The sequence below is a fragment of the Diachasma alloeum genome, unplaced genomic scaffold (genome assembly GCF_001412515.2).
Source record: "Diachasma alloeum isolate Michigan unplaced genomic scaffold, Dall2.0 Dall_scaffold_00776, whole genome shotgun sequence".
Classification (NCBI taxonomy): domain Eukaryota; kingdom Metazoa; phylum Arthropoda; class Insecta; order Hymenoptera; family Braconidae; genus Diachasma; species Diachasma alloeum.
In genome coordinates, this window is record NW_021680906.1 from 148,561 (window position 1) to 163,095 (window position 14,535).

Consider the following 14,535-nt stretch of genomic DNA (forward strand, 5'->3'; position numbering starts at 1 on the left):
ATATGAGCACCCCCTACATATGGGCACCCCCCCATATGTGGGCACCCCCCATATATGGGCCGGATCAAGCGTCGCCTGAATTTTTGGGCTTATTTTTTTTATTATATAGAGATATTTTTATTATTTTCTAGTGAGAGAACTATTACAGTGTTTGTACTCTATGTATCTTCATATGCAGTTGATAATTTTTTTACTATGATCATTCTCTATTCAATATTCTAAAAATTAGGAAGAATTCACATGTAAGTTTTTTTCATTGGCTCGTGCTGAGTCGAGAATGAATTTGTTGGGCATGAAGAGACAAAGGTGAATCTATATAACAATGGATTTTTCCCCACACTGTGTGTCAAGTGACATCTGACACAAAAATATAGACACTCGTGGAAACCCGTCAGCGAGCGCCACGTGTATCAACCACATCAAAAACTACTATTCCACATCCATAGAATATAATGAAAATGAATAGTATTTATTGCATTACACGACATGTGAAGAAGAGTGGAGTCCATAACTGACACTTTCAAGTTGAAAATCATGAAGGTCTTTGATTCAATAGAGTTGCAATGACGTTCATTTTGCGATGCCTTTTCGGACTTCCATGAGTGGATACTTATCTCGTGCAGTTACCATTCTGAACATTCGTGAAGATAGCTTTGTATCATATATGTTTTACACCAGCCACTTGATCGAAATTCGTACGCCCCGCGGAACGTCATTCGGAGAATACTCACAAGATGAACAAATTAACTCGACACAGAGTATAGGATTTCGAATTCATACCTGCGATCATCGATGGAGTATGAGTGCGTGAAAATGCACCGTCTCTTGGCGATGTTTGCAAGTGTGAAGAAACCATGCCATTACGTCCACCCGTGGAAGATGAGTGCATGACAGTGCACCAACTTTCATTGGCGTTTGTAATGTGGGGGAAGAGAGTTCCGATATTCACGCATACTTCGTTGAGTACGAGCGCGTGCAATTACCTTCGTAACCACTAGTGAAAACTGTGCATCCTGAATGTTTGAAACCAGTCGCTTGATCAGAATTCATATGTCCCGTTAAATGTCATCCGAAGAATACTCGCAAAATTGACAAATTAACTTGACACAGAGTATAGGATTTCGTATTTACACCTGCGATTATCGTTGGAGTATGAGTGCGTGACAATGCACCGTCTCTTGGCGATGTTTGCAAGTGTGAAGAAACCATTCCATTATGCTCACTGGTGGAAGATGAGTGCATGACAGTGCACCAACTTTCATTGGTATTTGTAATGTGTGGGAAGAGAGTTCCGATATTCACTCATACTTCGTTGAGTATAGTATGAGGGCGTGGAGATAAATTTGTAACCATTAGGGAAATTAACTTTGTAACGTAAATGTTTGACACCAGTCGCTTGATCGGAATTCATGTCCCGGGAAATGCCATTCAAAGAATACTCGCAAAATGAACAAATAAACTCGACACTGAGTACAGCATTTCGCATTTATACTTGCGATCATCGATGGAGTATGGGTGCGTGAAAATGCACCGTCTCTTAGCGATGTTTGCAAGTGTGAAGAAACTATTCCATTACGTCCACTCCTGGAAGGTGAGTGCATGACAGTGCACCAACTTTCATTGGTGTTTGTAATGTGTGGGAAAAGAGTTCCGATAGTCACACATACTCCGTTAAGTACAGGATGAGCGCGTGCAGTTACCTTTTTAACCATTAGGGAAAATAACTTTCTATCGTGAATGTTTAACACCAGTCGCTTGATCGGAATTCATATGCCTCGTGAAATGCCATTCGAAGAATACTCGCAAAATGGAAAAATTAACTTGACACAGAGTGTAGGATTAACTCGATGCAGAGTACAGAATTTCGCATTTATACCTGCGATCATCGATGGAGTATGAGTGCGTGAAAATGCACCGTCTCTTGGCGATGTTTGCAAGTGTGAAGATACCATTCCATTACGTCCACCCGTGGAAGATGAGTGCATGACAGTGCACCAACTTTCATTGGTGTTTGTAATGTGTGGGAAGAGAGTTCCGATAGTCACACATACTCCGTTAAGTACAGGATGAGCGCGTGCAGTTACCTTTTTAACCATTAGGGAAAATAACTTTCTATCGTGAATGTTTAACACCAGTCGCTTGATCGGAATTCATATGCCTCGTGAAATGCCATTCGAAGAATACTCGCAAAATGGAAAAATTAACTTGACACAGAGTGTAGGATTAACTCGATGCAGAGTACAGAATTTCGCATTTATACCTGCGATCATCGATGGAGTATGAGTGCGTGAAAATGCACCGTCTCTTGGCGATGTTTGCAAGTGTGAAGATACCATTCCATTACGTTCACTCGTGGAAGATGAGTGCATGACAGTGCACCAACTTTCATTGGTGTTTGTAATGTGTGGGAAAAGAATTCCGAAGTCACACATACTTTCATGAATACAATACGAGTGCGTGAAGTTGCATTTGTAAACATTAGTGGAGCTAGCTTTACATCATCAATGATTGACGATCAGTCGCTCGTACCAAGTTCCTATAAGACGCGCAATCTCATTATCATTGTATTTACAAATCAAACCCCGTATGTCCCCTACATCACCATGTGACCTCTTCTGATCGTCATGAACCTTGTCACTCACTGTGAAACGCTAGTAAGTTCAACCGAACATTCCTTTTTTTATTATATAGAAAATAGTATATTCCGATTAGTATAGCCGAAGGTGAGTGAGAGTTTTGACATTTCACATGTCAAAAAAAGCTTTTCCCACGAGTGTCGAACCATATGTTCCATCTCAATGAGCAGAAAAAGGACATGCCAGGCACGCGAAGCTACTTTTCCACACAGCGTGATCAAATGATATACTTGAGGACAACTGCCATGGGGTTTTTCGCCCGAGTGGCATTAGCATGAGAGCCGGAGGCGAGAACTAATCATCCACAGTAGTCACAGAACCTTCTAGCACTGTTTATAAACGATACTTGTTCCTAGCGATTTCCGTTTTCACAAGTCTGGGGTAGGAAGTTTACATATGAGCATCAAAGTATGACAGCGAAACAGTGTGGGCCAAATATGGGCCAACTTCACTCATAATGGTTGGAATTTTTAGCGCATTCTTCAATGTTCTAAAAAAAAATTGATTAGTCTATTGAAGAAATAACTCCTCATAGGATTGGATGCAACCAGCTTTCTGAAAAACAAAAAAAAAACCCATCTGCCCAGGAAAAACAAACTAGCTCCCTGAATCTATTCTGTTTGTCGTAATTAATAATGGAATTCTTTACGGCCTAGTCCAGCTACGGCGTGGTCAAGCTGTACAGGACTGCGGCAGGTTCTCGCATGTGCCCGATTAGTCGGATTCACATTTGACCAAGAGCCGCTTCGCAGCTCCTGGGAGGCTATTCTCGAGTTGTGATTGTGCGATAGCACGATGGTTCGTCGTATGTGACCCATAAGGCGTACCACATGTCGCATACGAATCGTCTTCTGGAGGCTTTTTTTCGAGTGGATCGGAAACATTCCCGTGAACGGAAGTGGTTCTGCAGCCGGAATGCCTGGGTCGGTGGATTCGGTGGATTAGATGTTCCATTTACACGAAGAGAAAAATCTCTTGAAAATTAGTGTATCTTCTCCCTAACGCATGGGCCGTAGCGAAGGAGGCACAAAAAAATATAGAATACTCTACACAAATTAGATTCTGACAATAATAATTTAAATCACCCCTCTCCAAACTTTCATGTGCTGCACCCTACTTTTTCTCCGCTTATTAGAAACTAGTTCAAAGAATTCTATCTTTATGAAATCAAATAAGAAAAATTGGTGGGGGCCTCTCCAAGTATTAGTATGCCACTCGGTAAATTTCCATCAGCCCTCCTTTGCTAAGTGGTGACCTCTGTGCTATGAAAAATGAATTGGCCTCACATGCACGTAAAGTACCTCACCGAGTGCAAAATTTTAGTGGTTGCATACTATTTTTGAAATGCCCAAGCTCGTGACTTTGTAGAGCACCACTCAGTACTTTCTAATATGATCCTTCGAATTATAGGAGTATTACATTTCTAGCATTAGCGAACCCTTCGATAAGTCCCACTGTTGATGGGTGGCACATCAATTTCTTAAGGGACCTTTCACGAGATTGTCGTGTACGTTTTTCTCCGTGTGCGGAGTTACTTCCGGAGACGGAAGTATTGCTCATCCACTCGAGAATAAGGCTCCCTTATACCATTTGTACTGATGATACCACTTATTTTCAAAAAGAGTGCTGCATATGCGAGTCAAGAGAGAGGATCCAACAATTGAACCCCTGCCATCATCGCATTTGCGTCTCATATGTGCAGAGCTTGATCACGCGAAGATGCCCATTGTGCAGAGCGGATATCATCTCCTATTTACCTCCACATATGATGGGAGGAGAGCGATGGCATGATCGAGTTGATTTGGCAATTGAACGGGAGTTTCACGATCAGATCTTTTTAGACCTGCTGTAGAGGCACTGGATGCGACAGATTTAATTTTAGAATGGGGATATTTCCTCCATTTTTAAAAAATTTTCTTATTCGATGATCCACGCACCGTTATGTCTCAATCCAAAATTGAAATTTTCAAATCCCTCTTCTTTATAATTTTAAAAATAGTTGACAATTGATACTTTCAAGTGCCCAGGTGACCTCTAATGTCGTTACACTTTTGGTCCGTGGTCGCCATCTTTCGTTGGGTTGGGCATTAAAGTAGTACCTACGAAACTCGAATTTCAAAAATTAAAATCTGGAAAAAGTTGTAAACAAAAGTTACTGAGGATAGGAAAATACTTGCTGAGTTTGCGCGCAATCCTCAGTCTAGTATTATTGATAATAATTAATCAAAAAATGCCAAAATAACACAGTCTTATGAGAAAATGAGCTATTTGAGGTTATGACAAAGATTAAAATCTAGAAAAAATCTCAAAAAATTAGGAAAAATAATTAAAAAATCGATGTCCAATCTGAAAATTATCCTCAGTCTCATTTATTTGTTATGGATTATTAACGTTCCCAATCGCTCCAAAGCGGCGTGTTGTGCGAGAGTGAGAGAGAAGGAGTACATAACGCTAATCAAATAGGAGACTATTATTTGAAAAAATAATTCAACAACTGATTCAGTGGATTAATAACTTACGCCCATCAAAGTTAGGGGTCATATGAAAAATTGTCAATCATGAATAAACATTTTTTTGTGCATTTTAAATTTATTTTCTGTTGCTACACTCAACGACTCATGCGGAAATCGTATGTACTACTTTAAGTAAATTGAAATACGGTCAAAATTTATTCAGTCATTTCATGCTTATGGTCGATCGTCACTTGGTTTCCTGACTACGTGGTCAGATTTACGCCGCTGTAATTACTGGTCATGACAGGGGTCATTGACGATCATTTGACCGGTCATTTTTATCACTCACGTATCTAATTCCAATATGTATCTTTTCAACATTTCTCGACTTAATTTTCATCATAAAGTAACGGACAAATCAATTATTGATCATGACTAATTATTATAACCTCACTTCATGTCAGAAACCTAGAGCCCCTGGGACGGAAGTAGCACCTCACAGTTAGTCAACGCCGAACTGTCGAAAAGTGTGACGTCATTATCCCCTCCCGAATCCTATATTTTCAATTGTTTTTTATGAAATGAACAGAAAAACCAATTTATCAAATTTCTCACGTATTGAGCTGTCGTATTCTGCATTCATGTTGATATTTTGTTATAAATTCCGATCTTACAAAATGTTTCATTTTTCTTCCAATTTCAGATTGTTCATAACTGTACATTTTTCAATTATAGGCAAATAAACAATAAATATTGATTAATCATCTATTTTTGTTCTTCTTGTCTATTACATTTCTGAATAATGCACATGGGTGGGTGGATTGAAATTTGCATCAAATTGCAGGAAGATTTTTAACTTCCTGTTAAAAAAATTTATTTTTTCTTTCAATACTTGCGATTTTGGAGAACCTCCTTAAGGACTGCATTTTATGAACATCTTCTTGCAAAGTGAGGTTCCCTCCTGTATGTGCACGATATGCTGAGCACCATATTTTGTGCACAACGATCCTGCTCATCTAATTGCGTGCACGAAAATAACTACACAGATTATTTTTGTGAACGTTTAAAAAACATGTGTGTACAACGAATAATCATTCCTTATGTGTAAAAAAATGAATGTGTACAACTTTTTCTTTTCAATTAATTTGCGTGCACAATATTTGCACAGAACATTTATTATTTTTCAAAGTGTACATATTTTTTTTACTCAATGTGCACACAACGAAATGACATTGTGCACAACTTGAGGACATGGGACAATATAATGGGCATGTGTTATTCCATTTTCAGATTTGTGCACAACCATAAATGTGTACAATTTTTACGTGCATGAATCATACCCTGTCTGAAAATTTATGCAGGACAGTAATCACTATTAAGAAATGATTGAAATTTCTGTAACAGTTGATTAGTAATTTTTAGGAGCGCGACATTGAAGTTAATTTGAGGAAAAAAAGTCATGAAATTTCAGATTTTCCTGATAATTCAAATAAATATATAATTCAATAATTCAAAGAAATTTTGCTCTTTTGAGCAGCAGGAAGGTGAGAATGCCCCAGTTCGCTTGATTTCTGGATGGACACAAAATTACAATGAATTTCTCATTAATTGAAAATTTAAGAATATATTTTCCCAAATACTCCTTATTTTTATCAATTTTTATGGAATAATTGAACTGAAATTTACAGCTGTCATCGTTTTTCCATGAAAGTTACAACGATATTTTTTTTTCTATATTCAATATTTTTTTTATTTACAATTTTCAATTTCTTAAAATTTCATTGAAACGGCCCGATGATGGAAATTTTCAAGATGTGTACCGGAATTTCAGTTTACCATTTTTTACAATATTTATCATTTTATCATGTCTATTATCATTTTTAACATGTCTGGAGATTTCTGAGGCGAACATCAATCTCTGATTCTAGCCGTAGGTACCTTTTCGTTGTTATAATGCAGCCTTCTCGTTATCAAAATGTTTCAATAGCACGGTACAACAAAATAAGGCCAAGTTTTTTACCAAAGATGAAATTTACACCACTTATAGATTTTTGCACGCTGAATCCAACGGTTTTTGCAAAATTCCTCTAGCACGTCAGGTTTTAGGGAAAAAAAATGTTAAAGTTGTGAAATTAGTCAACAATGAACTTTTTCAAAAAAATTTAATTCAGTGAATTTTCAACAGAATTGAATGGAAACAAAATAGCAGAGTATAGTTGAAAAATTATTTTATCCGTTAGAATAAACCTCTTCCAATTATGCAGCGTGATTTCGCTGCAAAAAAATCCTAAAATTCATAAATTTGGTTGATTACGTGAACTCTCGGAAGTTGGGTTCGTATATATTTCTAACCCCCTGGAATTTATTCAATAACCACGTGGTTATTTTTTAAAGGCTTAAGGTTATAAAAATGAACTATGAGAAGGTTTTTGAGTGGACTTCCCAGTTTGAAGTGATATAGGCCGCCTTTTAACCGGAAAATTGTGAATCCGCGAACTACCATTGGGAGGCTGAAACGTGAAATGCGAGGTATTTTCTTTCTATCACCTATTGGAGGATTGCTCTCACCCACATGTGCGTCCATTTACTATTTTATTGATCATAAGGTCTTACTGCATAAACACGATGAGGACCCACGAAGCTCCCAGGATGACAGTTCCATGTCCCTTATAGTTTATATCCCCTGGATTGGTTCAGCAGACATGCCGACTTACGTCCCACATTTTTCCTTTTTCCGAACCTAATTTCTATCAACAATATCTATTTTGGGATTTCTATTCATAGTTTGTATGTCTCTAACTTCATTTTTTGTATGTAATTCAATTTATTACTCGAAAATAAATTCTCTCATAAAGAAATGAATACTTTTGCATGTATTTCATTAAATGAAGCCTCAGGTATTCACGGTAACCCATCAAAATTCATCAAAATCGCATCAGAGTGATGAATGCTAGTGTACCATCAGGATAGAATTTGAGAGTACATCAGGGTGAAGTTTCAAAACTAGCTATAAAGCATAAGTAAAAGTAAGCATCAAAGTAAAGAATAAGAGTAAAGTCAAGTATAAGAGTTGAGCAAAGGGGTTTTGCATTTAATCACAGAAGAAGAAAAAACGAGTTTTGAACATTGAATATGAAAAATTGGCATCAACAAGTTTTTTGTCGGTTTATAGTTTCAGCGTTCTGAAAAGAGATCCTGTAGGATTTGCGTTCGTGCTCCATATCATCATCGCTCATTAAACTCCAGCAATAATTTTCCAACATATGGAGTATGGACTTTTCTTGATATCGCTTTTCCATTGTCGCGATGTCCTGGTGGAATCGTTCTCTGTGTTCATCGCTGACGTCGACTATCTTCTCTGGAAAAAAATCTAGATGGGAATATAAGAAGTGAATTTTCAGAGACATGTTAATCCCCATTTTCTGAAAATTCACAAGAATCTGTTGCACAATTCGTCGGTAGTGTGATGAACGACGGCTTCCAAGGAACTCAGACAAGACCTTTTTCAGTGAGCGCCATGTTTTCAGCTCAATCTGATTCAGGGTTTTCTCTTAATCTTTATCATTATCAATGAACTTGCGGATTTGTGGGCCAACAAAAACTCCTGCTTTAATTTTGGCGTCACTCAATTTTGGAATGAGAGTTTTTAAGTAGGCAAATGCTGGTCCGTCCTTGCGGAGTCTTTTCACGAAGCTCGATATAAGTCCAAGTTTTATGTGCAAAGGAGGTAAACAGATTTTCTCTGATTCAGTGAGTCGCTCCCCAACTATATTCCGATTACCAGGGATGAATTTATCGCGTCGCGGCCATTCTTTAGTTTTATAATGGTTCTCTCAGTCCCGACTGTCCCAATGGCATAGAAAGCAGCTGTATTTTGTGAATCCCAGTTGCATTTCCATGATGAGTGCGACCATGTTCACATCAGCACAGATGAGCCGCTTGTATTCCCTCTACTGAATCTTATCAAGGAGTTGTACGTTTGCATGGTTCTCTCCCAATGACGTAGAGTACGCAACAGGCATAGAAGGGTAAATATTGCCAATGTGAAAAAGTACAGCCTTTAAACTGGTGCGAGAGGAATCGATGAAGAGGCGCCAAGCCTCTGGATGACGATCATGCCCCAAACTTTTCATAAGGCCATCCACATTGGAGCAATAGAAAAGCTCTTCCTCTTCCACGAAATACTCACGAAAGGTCTGATCTCGATGACGGAAATGGCTGGTAGTAACCCTAGGTTCTAAGACGTTAAATTCTTTGAGAACCGAACCCATGTACTCCGATCTTCCCTTCGTGAGGTTCAAGTCGCTAGCAAGATCATTCAGCTGCCCTTGAGTCATGAGACCTGGTTTCACTTACACCGGTGGTACTTCTTCTATGTAATTTTCGTCTTTGGAAATGTCTTCTGTGTCGTCTGTGTCGGTGCACACAAGTGCTTCTGCAGCAATAGGCGTGTCCACCGATGTTGTATACAGGTACCATCGCCGAAAATGATGGTGGATCCAATGATTTTACGGTTGGATATTGGAGAGTCTTCTTATTTTTCCGAGAATATCCGTATATGTTTGTCAAGCAAAAATAACAGTCTGTGATGTGATCATACTGTTCTCTCCATATCTCTGGGACATTGAACGCAAGTTTCATCTCCGTGGTTTTCACTGATACCTGTAGCAGGACGCGACAAGAGTAGCAGCACATTGATGGAGTCCAGGGTTTGTCCTGGTTACAGATGGATCGGCTGAACACGATCTCATAGGCTTCCTTTACAGCAGGGGTGATATTTCTCCTCTGTGATGTAGGGATGAATTGTGCGCGAACGTAACAGAATGAATCGGGTGACTTTTTACATTTTCGCGACATTTCTAAGGAAATTGCGAACTGTTAGAGAAGACAGTTCAATCCTGAAGTTGCTCATGGGTTTCTCCCCGAAATTCTTCTGTTAAATTGGATGGAACGAATGTGGAATGACGACAAGGGTCAAGCGGAAGGGTTGAGATTACAAAGGTCAAACGGGTGAGAAAAGTGAATTCCTAGAAGGGTCAGATGGAGAGACGTGCAGATTCAAACGCAAAAGACAAGTCAGTCGATGGCTAGGGTCTTGAAATCTTGTAATCAAGGTTTGTAATTTCTCCATTTGCCCCTTTCGCTTACCTCCTACCATCACTCTAGTCGTCTCTCCACTCGCTCCACTCATCTCTCCCGCTTGATTTTTATGAATTTTTATGTTCCTTCACTATCTGGCATCAATTCTCTGGGATAAAGTTATCAAAATACACAACTTGTCAACTGAGGAATTTTTCCAGCCCTCTTTCTATTGTAGTGATGCCGCGAGACGCGAAAGAAACGAGACGAGAAAATTTATTTCAGAAACTTGATTTACTGTAATTTTTTGTGCAGAAAATTAATTTGACAATAGGAAATAAAGCTAGTGACACACACACACGATAAAAAAAAATTCAAGAATAATTCCAGCCGATGAAAATTCTGTGTCAGGACGGGAGTCAAGTTGGAAAGTAAATTTGCATGACCAATGAAACAGTCCAGAAGCCGCAAAAACGATGAAGGACATGGAACTGTCATCCTGGGGTCTTTGGGGATCCTCCGAATAAAAAATCACATGAAATAGTGAATGTAAGCCAATTTTACGCTGGATGATAGAGAGAAAATACCTCATATTCAACGTTTCAACCTCCCAATGATAATTCCAGAATGACGATTTTCCTTTCAACTGGCGACCAATATCAATCCCAACTGAGAAATTCATTAAAAACCTCCTCACAGTTTATTTCCATAACCGTGTCTTTGCAAAAATAACCACGTGCTTATTGAATCAATTCCAGGGGGTTAGAAATATATACGAAGCCAACTTCCGAGAGTTCACGTAATCAACAGTTAATTCAACCCAATTTATGAATTTTAGGATTTTTTGCAGTGAAATCACGCCGTGGAATTGGAAGAGGTTTATTCTAACGGATGAAATAATTTTTCAATTATACTCTGCTATTTTTTTCCATTCAATTCTGTCGAAAATTCATTGAATTATAATTTTTTGAAAAATTTCCTTTTTGACAAATTTCACAACTTTAACATTTTTTTTTTCTAAAACCTGACGTGCTAGAGGAATTTTTCAAAAACCGTCGGATTTAGCGTGCAAAAATCAATAAGTGGTGTAAATTTCATCTTTGGTAAAAAAAACTTGACCTTATTTTGTTGTACCGTGTAGTTATTTCGTGCTAAAGCCTGATGTATTTTCAAACAGAAAATTCCCTGATTTCATCTATGTTCAGACATTTATTCATTAGTCATTCGATCTCCCGGGTATCCAACTGAACAGTCGATAAACACGAATCAATATCAAACGTCGAAAAAATTTTAAACGATCATTAAAAAATTCTTCGGAAAAAATGAAGGTAATCGTTAAAATTTAAATTGAAGGAGAGGATCAACGTCGATCGCAGAATATTTAAATGATTGCTAAACTAGACCAGCACAATCCTCCGGTAATTTCCGTCAACCAAGAGAGAGATCTAGCAGATGCTGAGCAGATCCCTCAGCTTGATGGGGAAGAAGGAGTCATTGAGAGGGCAGTCCAGCGACGAGGGACACCACGCGGTAGGCAAAATGCAAATAATAATCCAGGAAGAGCACCTGCCAGATGTCCCCGTCGTCCGAGAGAAAATCTCTTTCATGACCAAGCCACTGCAACAGCAGAGCCATTGAGAAGAGTTCGCGGAGGAAGCTTGACCGCAACCCCGACCAGCCTGCTCGTGCTGGGAGATGCGGTATAGTACGAAATACCGCCCGCAGCCCTGAACGCGCTCCCGCCCCGCTCCCGAATCCTCTCGTAGACGTTGCTGAGACATGGAGATTGAAGTGATGCCTCTACCACTAGCTCTAGATGAAGAGGATATAGTTGCAGTGGCCGAGATGCATCCAGTTGCAGTGCCTGAAGTGCCTCCAGTTGCAGCGCCCGAGGTGCTTCCAGTCCCTCCAACCGGACCTTGCTGCATCGAGTAAGAGGCCAACCTGTTGATGCTGTGGTGTGCACATTATTCAACATGTGAAGGCTGCCTGCAAAATTACGATCGTACCTATTGCCCGGTCTATCTATTGCCCGGAGGGGTGAGAGCCCCAGCGCCCGCGAAGGTGGCGAGAGGTGGTGTGGTTGTGAAAGGTGGTGCGGCTACGAGGGGGGGTGTGGCTGCGCGAGCTACGAGGGATGGTGCGACTGGACGAGCTGCGAGGGGTGGTGTGGCTGCAAGATCTGCGAGAGGTAGTGTGACAGTAAGAGACGTCACAGCTGCAAGAGGTGATCAAGGCACGGATAGGCGTGCGAGGGGCAGAGGGTGTGAGTAAGAGGGAAGGCAAGTGGTTGAGCAAAATGACGACATCGGACAAGACCATGTCGTTCTTGCCAGAGATGAACATGCGGAGGAACCGGTCATAGAGAATGGTCGTAGAGAGGTCGACTTCGACTGATTGTGAGAATTCACGCCTATTAATTTTGACTTCCAGAGAGAATTCCGGCCTGTTAATTTTGACTTCGACGAAGAATGGCCACCTGTTAATTTTGAACAGATTCTAAAAAATGAGTTACCGGCCCTCTTGCCTGATCAGGGTAATCAAGAGGCGGGCGATCCTGTTTCGGTCGGAGAGAATGGAAACCGCGTGATCTCATACTGCATCATCTGCATAGCAGCAGTGAAAAATATGGTTCTCATTCCATGTGGACATATTTCCACATGTGAGGCATGTACTCCACGAGCCATCGAAATTGGATGCCCAGGATGCCGTCGTATGCCAGAACATACGTATCGCGTATACAACATGGGATTCGTATTTTGATTTCCGACTCATTCATTAATGAGTTAATGAGTCAATCAATTTTTTTCATTAGTCCATTTTTTGATGTTTTTAGTTTGATCACTCATATACTTCCTATCATTAAATCTTAAGCAGATAAGAAATTATGATAAAACACTCATTTGATATCATCCATATTTGTTGAAATTACAAATAGAAATTTGTAATTTTAAGTCCTTTTTTTTCAAGTTAATAAGAATAGTTCTTTGTACTCATTCTTCTAATTTTCGATGTGGTCGCTTATATTATTCTCATCTCACATATTATATATTATTCATCTCTGGATGCTGGACCTCAAATTCGTGAAAAAATATCGATATTCTGTTGTAACTTATCCGATAATTCAATGTCACTTGAAGTCGTTGAATAGTGTAAGCTGAACTCTACCGAAATTATATATAATCTTGCAATGAAACCGTGAATTATAGCCCCTCTACATACCCCATGAACCCAGAATATGTTCAATAATTCCAGGTTTCATAACTTGGTAGATTCCACTGGTGGAAATACCTTTCGTCATAATATTCTCATATGAACACACTAACGAAACTCGTTGACTACCCTCTAGCAAGTTGTTTCAAGTACAAGTTACGCCATCTCATAACGAAGTGCACAAACTCCACTTGGAAAAAGGTGAGCGCCTGTATGAAAGAAAATCCACCTCAAAGCCGAGAGGGAGAAAGAATGAAAACCGGTAAAACCAACGCTTTCACAGGATGATGAGAGCTGAAGTTTTTTTCTCGAGGTGGAATGGGTCAAGTTATAAGCAAACGAAAACCCTCTCTTTCAACCTGTAAATTAGAATAATTAGTGCATGCAAAATGAATCGTTGGAGTATTAAAGCTTACCAAGACTAGCATCATATGTATTCATATACTCGCTGGTCATAAATTGCGATACAAGTGCAGTTTTTCCCACGCCAGAATCACCAAGTAGAACAACCCTATATTTGGGTACGTCGTCCGCTTCACTCTCAGTGCTGTCGGCAGCAACTCCCTGACCGCTGCAGCAGGATCCGTCAAATGGTGATCTCTCTCCAGATACATTACTATTCCTGCAGCAAATGAAAATTCATTGGTCAGCTTTCTGCATGAGATGAATGAAGGTTAAAGTAGGAATTTGAAATTTCAGTTGCTAGTGGCCATTTTAATTTGAAAGTATCTCACGAGCAAAAATAGATGCCTATTTACTCGATTAAAAGAAAATATTCTCAATTCAATTCCAAAAAATATAATTGGGTGTCACATAAAAAAAATAGTTGAATTTATGAGCGACGGCAGTGGTTGTGCGGTTAGAGCGTGCGATTTTAGCATGCGAGGGACCCGGGTTCGATTCGCGGCTGGGAGGGGAGTGGGCAAATTTGTGACACTCTAAATCTCACGGTTTCATTTGTTGAGCGGGAGTCTCGTAGAAGACGACTATACCTGGGCAGGTTTCTCCCTCAAGTGAGGGTTTCCCTTGTCCTTCAGCGAATGCGGTACAAGAGTTGCGAGGGGGGGGGGTGTAAGGGAACAAAATCGTAAAGACCCGAAGGGGTATACGAGAGAAAAAATAAAATTGAGTTGAGTTTGTGACCGATGGCTTAG

At 39.7% G+C, this 14,535-nt stretch overlaps 1 protein-coding gene across 1 annotated transcript in view; it reads right to left on the reverse strand.

The window, feature by feature from the left end:
* The window catches only part of LOC107044647 (ras-related protein Rap-2a-like), a gene marked incomplete at its 5' end in the record, with an annotated part of 161,314 nt that overhangs the window by 82,185 nt on the left and 64,594 nt on the right, over positions 1 to 14,535 (reverse strand). The window contains one exon of the mRNA XM_015266595.1: positions 13,798 to 14,003. Within this exon, the coding sequence (XP_015122081.1) occupies positions 13,798 to 14,003 (206 nt within the window). The remainder of the gene's footprint in view (positions 1 to 13,797; positions 14,004 to 14,535) is intronic.